The sequence below is a fragment of the Halichoerus grypus genome, chromosome 2 (genome assembly GCF_964656455.1).
Source record: "Halichoerus grypus chromosome 2, mHalGry1.hap1.1, whole genome shotgun sequence".
Lineage (NCBI taxonomy): Eukaryota > Metazoa > Chordata > Mammalia > Carnivora > Phocidae > Halichoerus > Halichoerus grypus.
This window is the reverse complement of record NC_135713.1, coordinates 25,121,436-25,142,480: the sequence shown is the minus strand read 5'-3', so window position 1 is coordinate 25,142,480 and position 21,045 is coordinate 25,121,436. Positions and strand designations below refer to the sequence as shown.

The following is a 21,045-nucleotide window of genomic DNA, read 5'->3' as shown; positions in this document are numbered from 1 at the left end:
GTGCTCGCTTCAGCAGCACATATGCTTAGTGGCAAAAGAGAGGAAGCCTTTATTTCAACAACCGTGGCGTGGTTAGAATGGCTCTGCCCATCTCAGCTGGGCTTGGCTGGGCTGGACCCCAAGCTGTGTGTTCGCTTTTGTGTGCTTCATCCTCATTCTTCTGGGACTAGCGGACTACCCAGAGGAAGTGTTTTCATGGCCATGAAAGCAGCCCTTCACATGGCAGCAGCCTGGAGCATAAAAGGAAAAGCACAACTGCGGAAGACTATCTCACGCCGCTGTTCGCATCCTCCCGGCCAACATCCTAGTTACCAGAGATAGTCACATGGCCAACCCCACGGCTGAGACTTCGGTCAAGCCCAATGGCAAGGGGTAATGAAGTATCCTCCACACACTGCAAGGCGATAGCAAGGATGTGGATGTGTAACTACAGGGGAGTGACAAATTGTGACCTACACAGTTTGGTCTAAAATTAATGTGCAAAAGGGGTGCTTGGGTGGCTCCGTCTGCTGAGCCTCCGGCTCTTGGTTTCGGCTCAGGTCATGATCTCATGGGTCTTGAGATCTAGCTGGTTGGGCTCAGTGCTTAGCAGGGAGAATTCTTTTTTTAAAGATATTTTTTATTTATTTATTTGACAGAGAGATAGAGAGCACAAGTAGGCAGAGTGGCAGGCAGAGGGAAAGGGAGAAGCAGGCTCTCCGCTGAGCAGGGAGCCCGATGCAGGGCTCGATCCCAGGACCCTGGGGTCATGACCTGAGCCGAAGGCAGATGCTTAACCAATTGAGCCACCCAGGCGCCCCAGCAGGGAGAATTCTTGAGGATTCTCTCTCTCTGCTCTTTCTCCCACTCTCACACATGCGTGCGTACTCTCTAAATAAATTAATCTTAAAAAAAAATAACTAAAATTAATGTGAAAGACATTTAGAGCCATCTCTGGAATATGATAAATGCTCACTAAATCTTTGCAATCATAGTGCCAAATTTTTAAAAAAGAAATAATATTGTTGAATGCCTCTAAAAGGTTTGCTAGTTATATCAATAATATTGCTGTTCTTCAGAGCAAAGCTGGGGTAAGAATGTAAAATGGAATAGCCACTCTGGAAAACATTTTGGCAGTTTCTTAAAAAGCTAAACACACATTCACCATAAGGCCCCAGTTGCACTCCTGGGTATTTATCCCAGAGAGATGAAAACCATGTGCACACAAATACATGTACACAAATGTTCATAGCAGCTTTATTTGTAATAGACACAATTTGGAAAGAACCCAAAGTCTTTTAATGGGTGAGTGGGTAAACAAACTGTGGAACATCCATACCATCAGCAATAAAAAAGAACAAACTATTGATACATAGAATAGATCTCAAGGGAATAATGCTGAGTGACAAAGGGCAAGCTCAAAAGGCTACCTAGTGTATGAATCCATTTATACGGCATTCTCAAATGACAGAAATGATAGAAAGGACAGATGAGTGGTTGCCAGGGGTTAGAGATGGAGTGAGGGGAGGGGTGGGACTATAAGGGGGTAACATGAGGGATCTTTGTGGCGAGAGAACAATTTTCTATCTTGATTGGTGGTGGTTACACAAATCTACACATGTGGTAAAATTGCATAGATCTATACCACACACACACACACACACACACACACACACACAAGTACATATAAAACCTGTGAAATCTGAGTAATGTCTGTGGATTATACCAATATTCCTTTCCTGGTTTTGGTATTGTACTATTGTAATAGAAGATGTTACCATTGGGGAATACCAGGTTAAGACTATATAAGACCTCTCTGTACTAATTTTACAACCTCTTGTCAATCGATAATTCTTTTTTTTTTTTTTTTTAGAGAGAGAGAGCATGCATGAGTGGTGGGTGCAGAGGGAGAGGGGGAGAGAATCCTACGCACACTCCACCCCAGTGAAGAGCCCAACGAGGGGCTTGATCTCATGACCCTGAGATCATGCATGACCTGAGCCCAAATCAAGAGTTGGATGCTTAACCGACTGAGCCACCCAGGTGCCCCAATCTATAATTATTCCAAAAAAATTTTTTTTTACCAAATTTTGAATCATGTTAAGAAAGGCGTCTTTTCTCCAAGGTTATAAAAGAGTTCACTCATAGTTTCTTCTCGTGCTTTTACAGTTCCATTTTCTAGGTGTTTTGAAATTTTTATCAGATTAAAACAGAAAGCACCTGTACATCCAACTACCTATACAACATCTCTTCTTGGAAGTGTCATACACGTCTCAAAAACTGAACTGAAAATACTCAGATGCAAACCTGGTCAGGGCCCAGTGGTCCCTATCTCAGTGGGCTGTCCTGTACATTCTTACACAAGCCAGAGATGGGGAGTCATCCTTGAAAACCTCTCTTCCTTGTGGCTCACCCACTCCATAGTCAATCTTCCACTGAGTTCATTAATTTTGCTTCCTAAGCATCTCTTGGAAACTTTCACTTCCTACTATCTCTTCTTCCATGGTCATAGTTAAGGTACTATCAGGTCCTGTTGAGATTACTACAAAACTAACTGGCTGCCGTATCAATCGTGACCATCTCTTTCGTGTATTGGGGGAGCTTTTCAAAATGCAAATCTGGTAATATTACATACCCACGCATTCCATTCTTTCCCCTACAAGGGAGGCATTTATTTATTTGTTTATTTGGGGGAGAGGGAGTGGGGAGGGGCAGAGGGAGAGAGAGAGAGAGACTCCCTGAGATCATGACCTGAGCTGAAATCAAGAGTCAGTCACTTAACCGATTGAGCCACCCAGACGCCCCACAAGGGAGGCATTTAAAAGCATCTTTGATGGCTTCTCATTGTGTTTGGTTGGAAAAAGATCAAAATCTTTAAATGGCCTTATGGCACTGCATGATTTGATCCTTGTCTGTCACTCTTGCTTTTGACAACACTCTCCCCCTTAGCCTAGCCAAAATGGTTTTCTATTTCATTCTCCATCATCCCATGATCTCTCCTTGCCAGAGGGCCTTTCCACATGCAATTTTTTCTCAGGAATGAGAGGTTTGGTTTAGTTAATTTCTGTTCATTCTTTGGCTTACTACTTCTGCAGAGTTGCTTTCCTTGAGTCCCAGATAAAATATAAGTTTCTCATATATTTGAGAATATATGCTCTCATAATACTATATTCCTTCTGTATTCAAATATATTCAAAACAGTTCTCAATTTATACATTAATGTGTGATGATTTGCTTAATATCTGTGCCTTCCACTAAACAGCCTCATGAAAACTGAGTGGTGTCTCTTTTGGTTTTTTATAACATCCTCATTGCTTAGCACAGTGCCTGGAATACAGCAAATATATATACGTACAAATATTTAATGATTGAAGTAAGGACCGGGGTTCTAAGGCAAATATGTTTTTCATTAATGCAGGCTTGCAATTTACCAGATGTGGTGTGTTGGACAGATTACTTAATCTCTCTGAACTGCAGTTTCTTCACAAGTAAACGGGTGTTGTAATCTGGGATTCTGAGAAAGCAGAGCCTAAGACAAAGGCTTTTGTGCCACTATTTTGTTAGAGAGTGCAACTCCCAAGAACAGAAGCGAGGAAGAGGGGGAGGGTGGAGTGAAGGGCAGAGAGACATAGCAGGAATGTGTTGTTGAACTTGCTGCAGCTAAGGACCGCAGAGAAATTGTAGAAAGGATCTCAGTGACCCATTTGAGGAGAAAAAGGGGAACTTTACCCGCTTTAAGTGCTAACTCCCTTGTACTTCTAGGTTCCTCTGCTTGGGCATAAGTGTGCTGACGGGCTTTGCTGCACGAGGAGGTTGGGGTTTATGTGGCGCAGGAGCAGCACCTTCTCTGCAGGATTCTGGTGGGGGCTACTGGAGAACATGCCTGCCACATACTCGGCAGTCAATTAACCGTCACTGTTATTAGGAATATATATTTTGGTTCCCAAAATACCATATTCTTCTTTCCTTCCTTCACTCTTTTTCTTTCTTTCCAAGTAAGGTGATTTTGAAGTCTAGCTTGTGGAAAATAAACAAGGGAAAAAAATGCTAGAAAACCTCTGAAAAAACAAACAATGAAGTTATGTAAAGTCTCAGTAATCTCAAGAGTGCGTATGAATAGACAGACCATGAGCATGCATTTTTGTGGACAAAATACATGTGGCTATTCATTATATCTATTATGGCATTGTTTGTAATAGCAAGGAATTGGAAACGACCTAAATGTCCATCTATAGGGGGTTGACTAAAGAAAAAAGTGTATTACAATAGAATACAATGCAGCCGAAACAAAGTATGAAGAAGCTGTTAAGTATTGATATAGAATGTTTTCCAACATTAAGTGAAAAAAATCAAGATACAAAACAATGTGTATTATGTGCTATTATTTGCATAAAAAAGGAAGGAAACCATTTTCATACTTGTTTGAATATACATAAAAAAAAATCTCTGGAAGGAAATCCAAGAAAATGTTAGTAAAAGTCAGTTATTTTACCAGCAAAAATGGGTTTATTTGGGAGCACCAGAGAAATGCAATAGTAGGTAGTGCAGTTAAGGCTCACTCTTGTAGCCTCCCCTGTCCAGCCTCCTGACCTCTACTTTAGTGAGGTTTCCTTGTATTGATTTTCTTTTTTTTACTTTATTTTTTTTTAAAGATTTTATTTATTTGACAGAGGGATAGAGCCAGAGAGCACAAGCAGAGGGAATGGCAGAGGGAGAGGGAGAAGCAGGCTTCCCACCGAGCAGGGAGCCCAACAAGGGGGCTCAATCCCAGGACCCCGGGATCATGACCTGAGCCGAAGGCAGATGCTTAACCATCTGAGCCACCCAGGCACCCCTCCCTGTATTGATTTTCATAACAATACTATTTTTTCAAGTTTATTTATGTATTTTTAGTAATCTCTACACCCAACTGTGGGGCTCCATCTCACAACCCCAAGATCAAGAGTTGCATGCTCTACTGACCAAGCCAGCTTCACACCCCCGATTTTCATAACAATACTATTAGTTGTCATCTATTTGTTCGTATAAGCACTAATACCTATCACTGCAGAACTGCATAAGATGCTAACTAAACGTAGTGTCTTAGGACAACCAATATTTATTATCGCACAGTTTTTGTAGCTCAGAAGTTCAGGACTGGCTCAGAGTCTTTCATGAGATTGCAATCAAATGTGAACTAAGGACTTGACTGGGGCTGGGAGATCCGCTTCCCAGAATGGCTCACTCCTATTGTTCTGTGCCTGGGGTCTCAGTTCCTCCCCAAGTGGACCTCTCCATAAAACTGCTTGAGTGTTTAAGATATGGCAGCCGGCCTCTCTCAGAGTGAATGATCTGAGAGATAGACGGAGGAGAGGGGTGGGGAGAGGGAGAACAAGAAAAGAAGCCGCAGACTTTTATGATCTAGTCTAAGTCACACGGAGTCACACCACACAGTCTACTCATTTGCAGAGAGTCAGAGTCAGGCCCACACTCAAGGGAAGGGGAGTAAGGCTTCCTCTTCTGAGAGGTGCATCAGAGAATTTGTTGAAGTATTTTTGAAACCACCAGGCGAGGAGAAGAGGGGAAAAACTGGGTGACCAGGGGCAGGGCTGGAAGGAAGATTTTCACTATATTAATTTTTTATTCCTTGAACTATATGGATTTGACTATACTAAACAAATAATTAAATTTCTTTTAAAAAGAAACATTTTAAGCTATTTGGGAAAGAATTGGTAGAGAAGTAAAAGAAGAAAAAAAGTTGAACAGGATGTTGAATGGGAGAAATCGGTTGAGGTGAAATGGACCTTTGCCCTGAAAGATAGGAAAAAGGGAGGGTCTACTTTGTGCTCCCCTTGCTCGCTCCTCCCCACCTCGGATTTAGCATTTTCACTTTCCAGGGTTTGGGGTGTGATGATGGTGTGCGGCCAGTTTTGGATAATGGGTTTGTGGAGGAGGGAGGGAGAACTCTGTAGCGAGAATGTTCTGTGGGATAGTTTTACTGTGGGCGTTTATCACTTATTACAGCTCCAGTCCTGTTACAACAATATATTTCTCCTGTCTAAATCATACTGTAGCCACAGCCTGTCGTCATTGTTGATTTTAAGTTACACCGCATGGCATCCGATACCATTTCCCCACGTTTTGTCTGTAAGCTCCACCCTTCTGGCCCTCCAAACTCCCCCTCAGGTTTGACATCTATGGTATATCATAACTTGCGTAACTGTCAAGCACGCCAAGAGGATTTCACCTGGTAATAAAATTGGGGGAAATTTAATTTGTACAAAGACGTGGCAGGAAACCCAACGGGTTTATTGTCTCTATAAAAAGATCGTTGAGGTCAAGTGTACTGACGCGTACAGTCCTAACCGTACTCACTGCGCCTGGTCACTTTACAAGTCGGAGGCGAGGAAAGTTTTATAAACAAAACTATTCAATTTGTTGTAACCTCTAATACACGTAGTAAACACTAAAAGTCCACTTTCAGGCCATTTAAATGCAGTTATTCCCTCTGAAGGGTCAGGGCGCGTGGGCAGAGAGCGAACTCCCGCTCCATCAGCAGCGAGCAAAGCCCTTCCTGTGTCTCTAGGGGACCCCGGACTCCAAGCCGGGTCCCTGCCGCCCCCCCCGCCCCTTCCCCCCGCCCGCGGCCAGCTCCGAGCATGGTGGTGTCGGGGGTGGTAAGGGCATGGCTTGAGGCTGAGCGGGGTCCACCCTCGCAAGGCCACGGCTCCCCCATTCGTGGGGGGCCTCGCCAGTCTCTGGCTGCAGGCCCTCTTTTTCGAGGGGCCAAGGGGGAGGCGGACGAAGGGAGGACACGTCATGGGCCACGGGAGGGGGACCGCGGGCCCGGCGGCCAAGGGACGCCAAGTCGAGGGCGAGCGCCCGCGGATACCCCAGAGCCCGGGAAGGGGTCACAGTCAGCGGATCCCCGCCCTCGCCCCCGCCGCCGGGTCCCCCCCCGGGGCTTCCGGCGCCCTCCGGGCCCGCCCCGCCCCGAGCCGGCTGTGCCACATCCTCCGGTGACGTCAGCCAGCGCCGCCATATTGGGAAGGCGCAGCCGCCGTCGCCGCCGCCACCGCCACCGCCACCACCTCCTTCTCTACCTAGGAGCTCGGGCTGCCTCCGGGCTCGCGGCCGCAGGAGGGAAGAGCCCTTCTTCCGCCTCGCCGGCGCCCGGCCCGCCCGTTTCGCCCCGACCCGTCTCCCCATGACTGCTCCCGGCCCAGCTGCCGACAGACGTCGCCCCGGAGCCGGGATTTAACACGGAAGCCCGGGTCAGGGGCCGCGGGGGGAGGAGGAGGGAGACCCGGTAGGTCCCGCGTCCCTGTCGGCCCGGCGTCTCGGCGGGAGCCATGACCTCGCTGACCCAGCGCAGCTCGGGCCTGGTGCAGCGGCGCACCGAGGCCTCCCGCAACGCCGCGGACAAGGAGCGGGTGGCGGGCGGCGGCGGCGGCAGCAGCGAGGACGACGCGCAGAGCCGCCGCGACGAGCAGGACGACGACGACAAGGGCGACTCCAAGGAAACAAGGCTGACCCTGATGGAGGAGGTGCTCCTGCTGGGCCTCAAGGACCGAGAGGTGCGGGCGCGGCGGGCAGGGCGGGGGCGGCCGGAGTTTGGCGGCCGGCGCGGGACCCGGGCGCAGGCGGGAGCCCGGCCTCCGGCTCTGCGCGTCTGCCCTCCGAGTTCCTGAGCTGAGCGCCCAGCTGGCCCGGTGCTTCCAGATCCTCCCCGCACCGATTGCTTGGATTTTCCCTTCCTCCTTACACAGTCACTCCTTTGATTTTGACTCCCTGGCGGTCTGTATGTCCTCCTTTTTCCGCCTGTTTAACCCGTGTAGACCCCAGGGTACAATCCCACCTGGAGACTGCCCGTTAGAGTGAAACACCCGGAACCACCAGCGCCCCGAACTCTGGGTTTCGCAGGTTTTAGGACCTGGGAGGGCTCCACGGATCTGCTTTTTGGGAGATTAAAAAAAAAAAAAAAAAAAAAAAAGCCAAAACTTAAAGTGTACTGTTTGGAATTTTGAAAAATTTCGGTGAAATGGTAATGGAGGCAAAAGTTGTTTTACATCTGATAAAGTTAAAAGTCCAACAAAAATCTCATGTCACCTCCTGGAAAATGACTTCCTAGGTAACCTTCCTTTGGGTAAGAGATTATTTTTAGTATCACTTTTATATTTTATCGGTTCACTAGTCTCCAGAAAATCTTGCCATCTTATGGAAGGACTTTTTTGGGGGGTGCTAAAAATGTTGGGTTTGTGATTTGATGAAAGGCCTCACAGCCCTAGGTAGGTTACAGTTGCTATAGATCTGTCTTCGTGTTGTGATTTCGAAAGATTATTTTCATCTTGGTATCTTTTGAGAATTTTCACACAGAAAAGTTGAAGAAAAATGCTAAAGTGGACATCTGTATATTCTCCTCCTAGGTTCTGTCATTAACGTTTTCCTGTATTTGCTTCATCACATATCTTTATTTACAAAAATTGTTTTTAGAGATTTGCAGCCAGTCAGCCAGATGAATGGATGGATATTCTATAAATCACATATGGTGAGATAGTTCTAGAAGCTTGTTTTATCTCAGCATGAAATCTACAAACAGTACATTTTGAGAGTCAGATACAGAAAGTACAGAAATATCCAAGTTATGTTTTGATTTTTAATAAAGTTTTCCCAATTCACAGAGGTGGGCAAAAAATGTAATCTTTATAATACAATTTAGTCTTACTTCACCAAAACTTACTAGATATAGGTGAGTTTTATATGGACTGTGCCCTCCTAGTATTTAGTAATTAGTGAATTAAAATTTACTTTGATATAAATGTCTAGAATATTTGCAATATTTAGGTTTCCCATTTGCAGGTTTTAATAATGATCACTTGAAAAGAGGTCCCTCTGGGTGTGAAAGGGGCTCAGTGTGTTTATTAATTACTGAGTTATGATGGAAGCAGACTGTATGTGAAATTCCTTTTTGTTCTTTGGGAAAACAACCCCCAGATCTGCCTCAATTTATTATAGGGTTATGTTCTGATAAACCCATCATAAATTGAATATTTTAAGTTGAAAATGCATTTAATACCCCTAACCTACCAAACATCATAGCTTAGCTTAGCCTACCTTAAACGTGCTCAGAACGTTTACGTTAGTCTGCAGTTGGCAGAATCCTCTATCACAACGTTTATTTTATAATGAAGTGTTGAATAGTTCATGTATATTTTTGAATGCTGTGTTGAGAGTGAAAAACAGAATGGCTCTAAGTCTATCATTGGTTATGCCTGTGGTCCTGTGGCTGTGCCTGGCAAATTGTATGCATATCACCAGCCCAGGAAAAGATCAAAATTGGAAGTATCACTCTTGTACAATCATAAAGTTGAAAAATTGTTAAGTTGGGGATGGTCTGTTGATGTAGAGTGTCCTAGAAATGTGATTTTAGGAAGTATTCAACTTGCCAAAGTTTTAGGCTTCACAATTTAGAATCTTGGTAATAAACATTTTTCTGTAAGTCTTTATCTTTTTCCTTTGGAACAAAAGTAACATTTTAGAAAATACAGAAAAAATGAAGAAAACAAGTCATCTGTATTCCTGTATGAATGTTTTGGTTTATAGTTTTTGATAGTTTTCTGTGTGGATACATCCTGTGCGTAAAACTAAAACTTAACAAAACCAAGAAACAAAAACCCCAACTAAAACCAAAATTAGCTTTTGGATTTGAGTCACTTCAAGTGAGAAATTATGGTGAAAAAGCCCCTTTTTTCCTCAAGTATATGTTACTGGAAAAGGTTAAGCTAGGGCATATTGACTTGCTCTGTTTCTGTGCTTGATTTTCATAAGATAAAGAATTTGGTGAAGCTTAATGGTACCTTTTTTTTTTAAGATTTTATTTATTCATTTGAGAGAGAGACCGAGATAGCGAGCATGAGCAGGGGGGTAGAGGCAGAGGGAAAGGGAGAAGCGGACTCCTCGCTGAGTCAGGAGCCCAGTGCGGGGCTCGATTCCCAGGACCCTGGAGATCATGACCTGAGCTGAAGGCAGACATTTAACCATTCTGAGCCACCCAGGTGCCCCGAAGCTTAACGGTACTTAAAAAATGTAGACAATTTAAATTTCTTTGGTGGCAAGGTAATTGAAACCATGTGTTGTGTTTATGTCAGGAGCCACTGTACTTTCCATATCGTGGCTAAGGTTCAGACACTAGCCAATTCTATTTTCTTGCTGATTTCAACAGTCACATAGAGAAATTTTCTATTTCCCCTTTTGCAGGCAGGGAGTTGAAGTGGAAGTGGGTGGGCTTGGGATTTGGCATTGATTTAGATTTAGGTTTTAGGGATTAACCTATATAACTTCTGTCCACATCTTTACAGAACTAATAACCAAACCTGTCACCTTCTCCATAAGTTTTGGGAGATTTCCCCCCCATGTCTTCAACTTGTATCACTCTTTTTAGGAGGTCAGGAATTACTCTTACTGAGAGCCTAGGCATTTATGCTTGTTAATATTAGATTTTAATTTATGTTTGATATTAACTTCCAAGCTTTAGGCACAATATATAGCTTAATAAATTCACTGCTTTAGCTTAGCATCCATCTTTGTTATCTTTGGGTACTCTTAGGATGTTAAAACCTAAATTTTAAGGTTAGGCAGGTCATTAATGATACATTGTATATGGGTGTGTGAGCTACTGTGTTTGAATCCAAACAATTGAGAAAAAGTGTAAAGAAATTGTAAAATGGTGAAAATTAGTTTTACCTGGACTTTTTTATTTATTTATTTTTATTTTATTTTATTTTATTTTTTAAAGATTTTATTTATTTGACAGAGAGAGACACAGCGAGAGAGGGAACACAAGCAGGGGGAGTGGGAGAGGGAGAAGCAGGCTTCCTGCCGAGTAGGGAGCCTGATGTGGGGCTTGAACCCAGGACCCTGGGATCACGACCTGAGCCGAAGGCAGACGTTTAACGACTGAGCCACCCAGGCGCCCTGGACTTTTTTTTTTAAAGATATTATTTACTCGGGGGCGGGGGGTGGGGTAGTGCACGCAAGAGGAGGACAAGCAGGAGGAGGGGCAGAAGCAGGGAGCCTGGGATCATGACCTGAGCCTAAGGCAGATGCTTAACCCACTGAGCCACCCAGACGCCCCTTACTTTGACTTTTAGAAAAAAACTGAGACATTATGGCTTTTGAAAAGTATTTTTTGTTCAATAATGTGTACAGGAAAGTGCATTTGGGGTGATGAATTTTCACAAACTGAACACAACTGTTAAACAGCACCTAGATCAAGAAACAGAGCATGACCACTTTCCAGAAGCCCCAGTTGCTGCCTTTCCAGTTACTGCCTAATACCTCAAGGGTAGCCACTAGGCTTACTTTAGAATTCAGCATAGAATAATTTTGTTCATTTTTGTACTTCCGTTTGCATCTTTTGCATTGTGACAGTCATCCGTATTATGTAGGTTGTCATTTGTTCATTTTCTTTGAATTATCCATCTTTAACACATTTATAATCTACAATATTTAAAAAATGACGTTGATTTACATCCTGAATCTAGTGTCCCTCCTGTCCTCTCTTTACCGAACAGAAGGCTCAGCTTGCCAACAAGCAGATGGTTTGGCCTCAGATTACCTATTGGGAGTGACTCTAAAGTCATTGTGAGGAGTTTTTTTCTTCTTTTTTGAATTTAGGTACACATTTTACACTTTTTACCAATGATTTTCCTTTGTGGCTTTTATTAAAATATAGATGCTTAGACCCCTCTGGGGATTCTGGTGCTCAGTCTGGATGGAGCATCAATGACATAGATACTGAAATAAATCTTCAGAGGCCACAGCAAGGATGGCCGTTAGGTTTAAACTTGAATTCAACTTCCAAATTAGCAAGATTCCTGTAATCTTCCCCTGACTGTTTGAAGGGGGAGGGCAGCCGATGAGCCAGATATTTTCCTTTCCCTGACTGTTTGATTTTTCCATAGATGCCTCCAAGAGTCAATAGAGTTTTCAGAATGCCTCATGGAGGATTACCTCAAGTGGTGTCATATACTTTTTTTTTTTTGCATTTTATTTATTTCTTTATTTCTTCAGGACATCATTATTGTATTTATTAACAATTTTATTTTTTTAAATATTTATTTATTTGACAGAGAGGGAGAGCACAAGCAGGGGAACAGGAGAGGGAGTAGCGGACTCCCTGCTGAGCAGGGAGCCTGATGAGGGCTCCATCACAGGACCCTGGGATCATGACCTGAGCAGGAGGCAGACTCTTAACTGACTGAGCCACCCAGGCACCCCTATTAAATTTTAATTGAAGTATATTTGACATATTAGTTTTAGGTATATAACAGTGATTTGACAATTATAAACATTTCAAAATGCTCACCTTGATAAGTTTAGTTACCATCTGTCAATGTACAAAGTTATTACCATATTATTGACTAATCCCTATGTTGTACTTTCTATCCCCTTGACTTATTTTATTTTAATTAATTTATTTAAGTAGGCTCCAGGAATCTTGCTAATTTGGAAGTTGAATTCAACTCCAGTGTAGAGCCCAACATGGGGCTTGAACTCATGACCCTGGGATCAAGACCTGAGCTGAGATCAAGAGTCTGACACTTAAGTGAACCACCCAGGTGCCCCTTGACTTACTTATTTTATAACTGGAAGTTTGTAACTCTTAGTCCCCTTCACCTATTTCGCTCATCCCCCCCCATCCTCTGCCCACTGGCAACCACCAATTTATTCTTTGTGTTTATGAGTGTTTCTATTTTTGTTGTTTATTTGGGTGTTAGATACTTTTAAATATTTTCATTGATGGCAGATCTTAGTGCTTTAATGTTGGATTTAATTATTTAAGTGGCCAGGTATAATTTAGAGTATGCCTGTGGAATAGTAGAAGTGGAAAGAGGCGTCATAGTCCTTTTCTGAGATGTATCTTTTGTTTTACATATATTCTTTAAGCCCCCTGCGCCTCAGAGTTGTTTTTTTTTTTAAAGATTTTATTTATTTATTTGTCAGAGAGAAAGAGAGAGAGAGCACAAGCAGGGGGAGCAGCAGGCAGAGGGAGAAGCAGGCTCCCTGCTGAGCAAGGAGCCCAATGTGGGACTCGATCCCAGGACCCTGGGATCATGACCTGAGGTGAAGGCAGACGCTTAACTGACTAAGCCACCCAGGCATCCCGAGCCTCAGAGTTTTTTAAAATGGAGCAATAATTCTCTCCCATGGTTCTGATTGGACTGTTGTGGACATTTATTGTTTTATTCTCCACCATGTTGTGTCCCCTCTCTCCTTACCCCTTCCTCACTTCCTTTTATAGGGGTTCCACCATTGTGTGTAGCCCTAGCTTGCTCTCTTGAAGCATTTACCCCTCTCCTTTTGTAGTGCAGTCACACCTAGGCTTTTCCAATCAGATTTTTTCTCCCAGGGCTTTGGATCTTGATAATGGAACGGGCTGTGGGGTTTTTGGAGACCTATCAAGTGGTGCCAGTGGGTGGATCAGAATGTTTTCTGACATGGTTCCTTGAGATCACTGTTCTCTGACATGATTCTTTGAGCTTCTTTCTCCCTAGCCCATTGGTGCTGTGTTTTCCATCCTGGTTTACCATGTACCTTTCCCCTAGTTTTCTGTTTATTGTTTTTGTTTTTTTGTTTGTTTTTAAGTAAGCTCTGCCCCCAGTGCGCGGCTCAAATTCACAACACCAAGATCAAGAGTTGCCTGCTTTACTGATTGAGCCAGGCAGGCACCCCTTCAGGCACCTTTCAATTTTGTAATCTGTAAGATCCTTGCATTGAAAGTCTTTTTTTTTTTTTTAAGATTTTATTTTATTTATTTGAGAGAGAGAGCACGAGCCAAGAGAGGGAGAAGCAGATTCCCCGCTGAGCAGGGAGCCCAGATTCGGGATTTGATCCCAGGGATTCGGGATTTGATCCCAGGACCCCTGGATCATGACCCAAGTGTAAGGCAGACACTCAACCGACTGAGCCACCCAGGCTCCCTAAAGTCTTTTTTAAAGGCCACCTGGCTGGCTTTTAGTCAGTGGAGTATGCGACTCTTGATCTTGGGGTTGTGAGCTCGAGTACCACATTGGGTGTGGAGATTACTTAAAAAAATAAAATGTTAAAAAAGTCCTTTTTAAAAGATAGCCACAGTCTATTACTAATGTTTCTAATGCTTGTAGACAAGAACCTTAATGTAATAATTTCATCCTGTGTCTTGAAGAATAAGTAGGTAGTTCAGCTGAATAATACACACTAATATAAAATAGTTAAGTAACTAAAATGATGGAACTGACTTTTGCGTGGCTTTTAAACTGGCTCCAAAGATTGATTACAGAGATGTTGCAGTTTTGGAATAAGGTTCTTAAGGTCACTATTTTGAAATACAGTACTTATCAAGATGTATAATTTTGTTTAAAAATCTCTCTTTGCATGCAGTGATACATACCATCTTTGAGTATTAAATTTGTTAACTAGAAATCCATTCTGCAGATATTCAGAATTTCAACATGTGCTAAGATTTTAGTAACTTAAAGTATAACAAAGGCTTCTGAGCTTTGGAATTTTGTGATTATTTTATTTTATTTTATTTTAAAGATTTTTATTTATTTGACAGAGAGAGACACACAGCGAGAGGGAACACAAGCAGGGGGAGTGGGAGAGAGAGAAGCAGGCTTCCTGCTGAGCAGGGAGCCCAATGAGGGGCTCGATCCCAGGACCCTGGATCATGACCTGAGCCGAAGGCAGACACTTAACGACTGAGCCACCCAGGCGCCCCTTGTGATTCCTTTATTAATACAAATAATATTCTCTTCATATTTTTTAAAGATTGAATTTTCATTTATTTTTTCAGGCATATTTAAGTGTAGGTACACAGTATAAGACACACAGGATCTCAAAAATTAGTTTTTGGAGTTCATTGAACCATTTGTACCTTTTTTTTTTTTAAGGTTTTTATTTATTTGACAGAGAGAGAGAGAGCACAAGCAAGGGGAGTGGCAAGCAGAGGGAGAGGGAGAAGCAGACTCCCTGCTGAACAGGGAGCCTGCTGTGGAGCTCAATCCCAGGACCCTGGGATCATGACCTGAGCCCAAGGCAGCCACTTAACCAGCTGAGCTACCCATGTGCCCCCCATTTGTACCTTTTAAACAAGATTTTATACTATTGAAATCATTTTCAGTGCTTTGGGGTTCTTTCATAGTTGGCCAACATATTCACTAATCTTCCAAGCCATCCTAATATTTGATAACTTATTAATAATTAATTATTAACTTATTAATTATAAATTAATAAATATTTGATATTAATTTTAAATCATCTGATGGTCCCTGTATAGATCATTTGATATATGATATCATACATGATATTTCAAAGTATTTGATATACTTTGGAATTACTATTTTTTACTTTGGAATTATTTTGATTGAAGTTTGACATATTTGATATTTAAAGAAATAAACTGTTACAGTGTCAGCTTATGTGTAAGTCTCAAAGACCTAAATCATGCTTTTTCTGTTATGTCATGGTACATTTTTGGCCCAACGCTCTTCTATATCCATGCAAACTTTTCCTACTTTCTGTCAGCGTAATTTTTCTGCTGTTAATCAGAGTAAATGATACCCTTCAAAGTTGCTATAGTCTTTGTTTAGGTCATTCTATTTTCATGTGAATCTCCTTTTAAAGCAACACAAAGAGATTGTGCTTGTCCGGTGTTTCTTCCATTTAATAAGTATAATGACAAGTGCCAAAGGTGGGAGTCTGGTTTCATTTTGAAATTGATGTCTGTGGCTTTAGGTTTCTTTTTTTTGTTTTAAAGATTTTATTTATTTATTTGACAGAGAGACACACAGTGAGAGAGGGAACACAAGCAGGGGGAATGGAGGAGGGAGAAGCAGGCTTCCCGCCGAGCAGGGAGCCTGATGTGGGGCTCGATATGGGGCTCGATCCCAGAACCCTGGGACCATGACCTGGGCTCAAGGCAGACGCTTAAAGACTGAGCCACCCAGGCACCCTAGGTTGATTTAATCGAAGCTTGAAAGACTGCTGCTTGTTACAGTAGCATGTTCAGCATTATAATGTAATTTAGTAAATATTGAGGTTTTAATTTAGGTATTACAGGTATATATAGAAAGTAGTCGGCTTCTCTTTTTGTTTGGTAAGCCTCTGATCTGTAAAGAATACAATCATGATTAAAGTACATTATGTTACTGGAAAGAATGCTTCTGGTAGATACATTTGTAAGCTTAAAAACTTAAATTTTAAAAAGTTAACTTATTTTTAAACTTAATAAACTATTTGGTTTACATATTACATTAGTGGAAAAGTTCTTAAATTGGAGTTAACAGATGGGAGTTTAGAAACTGAGCACTCTGTAATTGTGTATTTTTCTGGAGGAAGAGGACATAGCTTTCATCATATACTCAAAAGCATTTAGTGAACCAGAAGGTTGAAAATTACTGAATAGGAACTGTTTGTTTTAGTTTAATTTTTTGGTTTTGCTTTGTTTTCTTTTTTAAAGATTTTATTTTTAAGTAATTTCTACACAGTGTGGGCCTTGAACTCACAACCCTGAGATCAAGAGTTGAATGCTCCACCCACTGAGCCAGCCAAGTGCCCTGCTTTGTTGTTGTTGTTGTTGTTGTTATTTTTTTAAAGATTTTATTTATTTATTTGACAGAGAGAGACACAGAGAGAGAAGGAACACGAGCAGGGGGAGTGGGAGAGGGAGAAGCAGGCTTCCTGCTGAGCAGGGAGCCCAATGCGGGGCTTGATCCCAGGACCCTGGGATCATGACCTGAGCTGAATGCAGATGCCTAACGACTGAGCCACCCAGGCGCCCCAGGATTTTTTTTTATTTTATTTAAACAAATTTTTACTTTATTTATTTTTTTACTAGAGGGAGTGGGGGAGGGACAGAGGGAGAGGGGGAGAGGGAATCCTAAGTAGGCTCCACTCCCAGCACAGAGTCCAGCGCAGGGCCCTATTTCATAACCCTGAGATCACCACCTGAGCCGAAACTTAAGAGTCAGGCACTCAACTCACTGAACCACCCTGGGGGCCCCTGTCTTTTTCTTCTTCCTGAAAACTTACTACAGAAGAATCCAGGTTTCAGGGTCGCAGTGAGTTGGATTTGAGTTTTTGAGATTTGAGGTAGGAAGCTGACATTTCTGTAGCCTGGTCATCTTGTTGAATGACATCACAAGCTGTGTAACTACTACATCTAAAATTCTAACAATGTTCATGCATTTATCAAAGATTACTGAGCCAGACCCTTGACTAGGTACAAACACTGGAAAGAAGATCTCTATCTTCAGGCCCATTTTATTTTAGTTTTGTGTGTCAAAACTCATAGTAAACTACAAAACTAAATTGTGTTGCTGTTCTAGAATTTTTTGGTAGTGAGTATCTTTCCTGGCATATACTACTACTCAATAGGTATTTATTAAGTAAATCATGTATTTTTGATGGGGGTATTGTGATCCTTAAGGGAGTGAAAGTTGGTTCTGGGGATAATACATAGGTCATATAAACAGACGGTGTATCCATCTTACTAAAATTTCATGGGGGAGAAAGTGGTTAGGGAAAAAAGTCTGAAAAAGCTCCTTTAGGGGCAATAATGGAGAAAAGTTGAGAAACACTGAAATGAATCAGTATTGAAAATACTAAATTTGTGCTCTTACCTGAGGTTTAGAAAATTCTGATAGGACTTTTTATTGTAAAAGAATTTGGCTTCTAGTTCAGTAGTAGAGGAACAATTTTAGCATACAGTTGTAGGAGGTTGTGAGTGAAATTTTAAGATCAAAATTAATCTTGTCGGTTAATAATGTGTAGGTAAAGTTTTGTGTGTCATCCTTCTGTGCCCGCCCCCCCCCATATTCTGTAGGAGGGGCTGGAAACGAAAGGACTGCTTATAAATTCCTAATGATTATTTTTACTCTGATTTCATTTTCTAGTTTCAGTTTCCCAAACACAGCTGTTAGATTTTTATGCTATATTAACAAAGTAAGCTCAAAATAACATTTAAGAATTATACTTTAAGAAAAAGAAGAATTGAACTTAAATTTCAATTTGTTCACTGAATTGAGCTTGTCCTTTAATTTTTGGATCTGTAGTACATAAAATGGAAGCAGGTTTAGTGTCCATATGTTCAGTTTAATCCAGTTATTGAACACGTTCTGTATGTCAGTCTTTTCTTGGTGGTGGAGTTTCAAAGAAAAATTTCTTACCCTCAAGGAGCAATCAGTCTATGTAGAAGACATATGTGCAAATGATTTCCATAAAATAGATTGTTGCCTTTAGTGGAAGTACATGAGAAGTGCAGTATGGACATAGTGGGGATGCCTTAGATCAGCAGCCAAAGACTGCCGTGTTCTTGACTCCCTGCCTTGCCCTTGACTAGTTAGAAAAACTAGGATAAATGATTTGAATTCTTAGACCCTCAGTTTTCCCCTGGGCAAAATGGGCCTACATTTGTGGGCTGTCCCATAACCTCTAGATTATAGGGATCCAGTGAATTGGCATATGTCTAGGTGCTTTGAAAACTGTGAAGTACTGAGCAAATGCAAATGGGTAATTATCTAGCCTCCAGAAGTGACTTAAAATTTATAGTGGTATTTATAAATATTTAATATTTTCCTATTTTTATTGTTTCTTGACCCTCTTGTACTTTATCTACTGGGCTTAGTAGAACATTCCTCTTCTAACCCCTGTGATCACCATTTCTTCCCCCCTTTCTATGGTCCTTCCGCCTGTTTTTGATGTTCCCCCACCCCTCCAAGGGGTTCTGGTACCTGCTAGCTGACTTCAAGGCCAGGATCTTCTCTTAGGATGGTAGGGCTGGGTTCTCTGGAGAAGGCATTGGCCCACAATCCTTTCTACAGTCCTTTCTTTTATATCTTATTTCATTGAAAAAGATTTTCCTATTTCCTTCCTGTATTTTAATTTATTTTTCATTTTTCCCTCACTGTAGGTTGTTTGGCTACCAAGGCCCCTTCCCTGAGGGGGTTGAGAGTGGGGAGATGTGGGAACAGCAATTTCCAAAGTTGCACTAAATTACAAAATTGTACTTTTGCACGACTTTTTGTTAATGAGTCTGGGAATAAAGTTACAAGAGAAGTCTTAGCCTTCACAAGTTTATAGTCTAGTCCCCTAGAGATAAGACATGTGGGAATTAAAGTAGAGCATAAAGTAGCACTATCCAAAGTGCCACTTGAGTAGGGGAGACAGTGCATTTTTTTTAATTCAGAGGAAGTAACGAATTAGGCTGAGGCTGTCCAGGAGAGTGTCAGGAGCAGAGGGGAGTTGAGCTGGGCATTATTACTACTTACAGAAGGATGGGCATTCCATTCTAGGAGAGGAGGGGGAGCTGGGGCTTACAACAGAATTCTATTTACAAAGTAGTTTGAAGCTGACTGGAAATTGGTTTTGGGATTACCTTTCATTTGATTGTCACAAATAATCTTTTAAGGAGGTATCTCAGCCAGGTGTCCCATGCATCTATGAAATTTTAAATTACAAAATTGTTTTAGGGTTGCTGGAGTGGTGGGGGTGGAAAGGATGGGGTGGCTGGGTGATAGACATTGGGGAGGGTATGTGCTCTGGTGAGCGCTGTGAATTGTGTAAGACTGTTGAATCACAGACCTGTACCTCTGAAACGAATAATACATTATATGTTAAAAAAAAAAGAAGATAGTAGGAAGGGAAAAATGAAGGTGGGAAATTGGAGGGGGAGACGAACCATGAGAGACTATGGACTCTGAGAAACAAACTGAGGGTTCTGGGGGTGGGGGGGGATGGGTTAGCCTGGTGATGGGTATTAAAGAGGGCATGTACTGAAAAAAAAAATTAGAAAATTGTTTTAACATACATTGGAGTGATTTTCATAAAATATTAGATGTGTTTAGAAATACTGCGTATAAGTTTGAACTTTATAAGTAATCTGTCTATCCATCATCCGTCTCTTGTTCTCAAATAGTTGAGGATCTTTTATGATTTGGGCAGAGTCCTGACTGCTGGGCTAGAAACATTAAAATGGTTTCATTCTACAGTCTCCATGGTCTTAATTGTGACTGATAGTCCTGAAAGAGTAAAAGGAAAGCTGTATATTCTTTTTTTTTTTTTTTTTAAGATTTTATTTATTTATTTGAGAGAGAGAGAGAGACAGCGAGAGAGGAAACACAAGTAGGGGGAGTGGGAGAGGGAGAAGCAGACTTCCCGCGGAGCAGGGAGCCCGATGCGGGGCTTGATCCCAGGACCCTGGGATCATGACCTGAGCTGAAGGCAGACGCTTAACGACTGAGCCACCCAGGAGCCCCGAAAGCTGTAGGTTCTTGATTTTTAATTTTTTTTATTGTGGCAAAATATATGTCACATAAAATTCACCATTTCAGCCATTTTAAAGTATAATTCAGAGGCATTAAGGACATTCAGATTGTTGTGATGTGCAGCCTTCATCACTAACCATCTGTAGAACTTTTTCATCATTCCAAACTATACCCATTAAACACTAGCTCTTCATTTCCTCCCTTCCCCTGGCCTCTGGCAACCATTACAGATGATCCCCAACTTAACAGTGGTCTGACTTAAAATTTTTTGACTTTATGATGGTGTGAAAGGGATATGCATTCAGTAAAAACTGTACTTTGAATTTCGATCTTTTCCCAGGCTAGCGATGTGGTCTATGAGACTCTCCCTTTATGCTGGGCAGGGGATAGTGAGCAGCAACTGCCCGTCAGCCCTGTGATCACGAGGGTAAACAGCTGATACACTTAGAACTATTCTGAACCCATACAACCATTCTGTTTTTTCACTTTCAGTAAGTTTTCAGTAAATTACATGAGATATTGAATACTTCATTTTTTTTTTTTTTATGGGCTTTGTGTTAGATGATTTTGCCCAATTTTAAGGCTAATTTTAAGTGTTCTGAGCATGTATAAGGTAGGCTGGGTAAACTATGATGTTTGGTAAATTAGGTGTATTAAATGTATTTTCAACTTACAATTATATTTTTAACTCAGTGGGGTTTATCATAAGTTGAGGAAGATTTGCATTCTACTCCTATATCTGAATTTGACTGTTCTGGGTACCATATACAAGTGGAATTAC

General features: G+C 41.8%; 1 protein-coding gene across 1 annotated transcript in view; it reads left to right on the top strand.

Moving 5' to 3' along the window:
* The first annotated feature begins 6,994 nt into the window (after positions 1–6,994).
* Positions 6,995–21,045, top strand: part of GOLPH3 (golgi phosphoprotein 3) — a 63,090-nt gene continuing 49,039 nt past the window's right edge. The window contains exon 1 of the mRNA XM_036105935.2: positions 6,995–7,535. Within this exon, the coding sequence (XP_035961828.1) occupies positions 7,311–7,535 (225 nt within the window). The 5' untranslated portion in view covers positions 6,995–7,310. The remainder of the gene's footprint in view (positions 7,536–21,045) is intronic.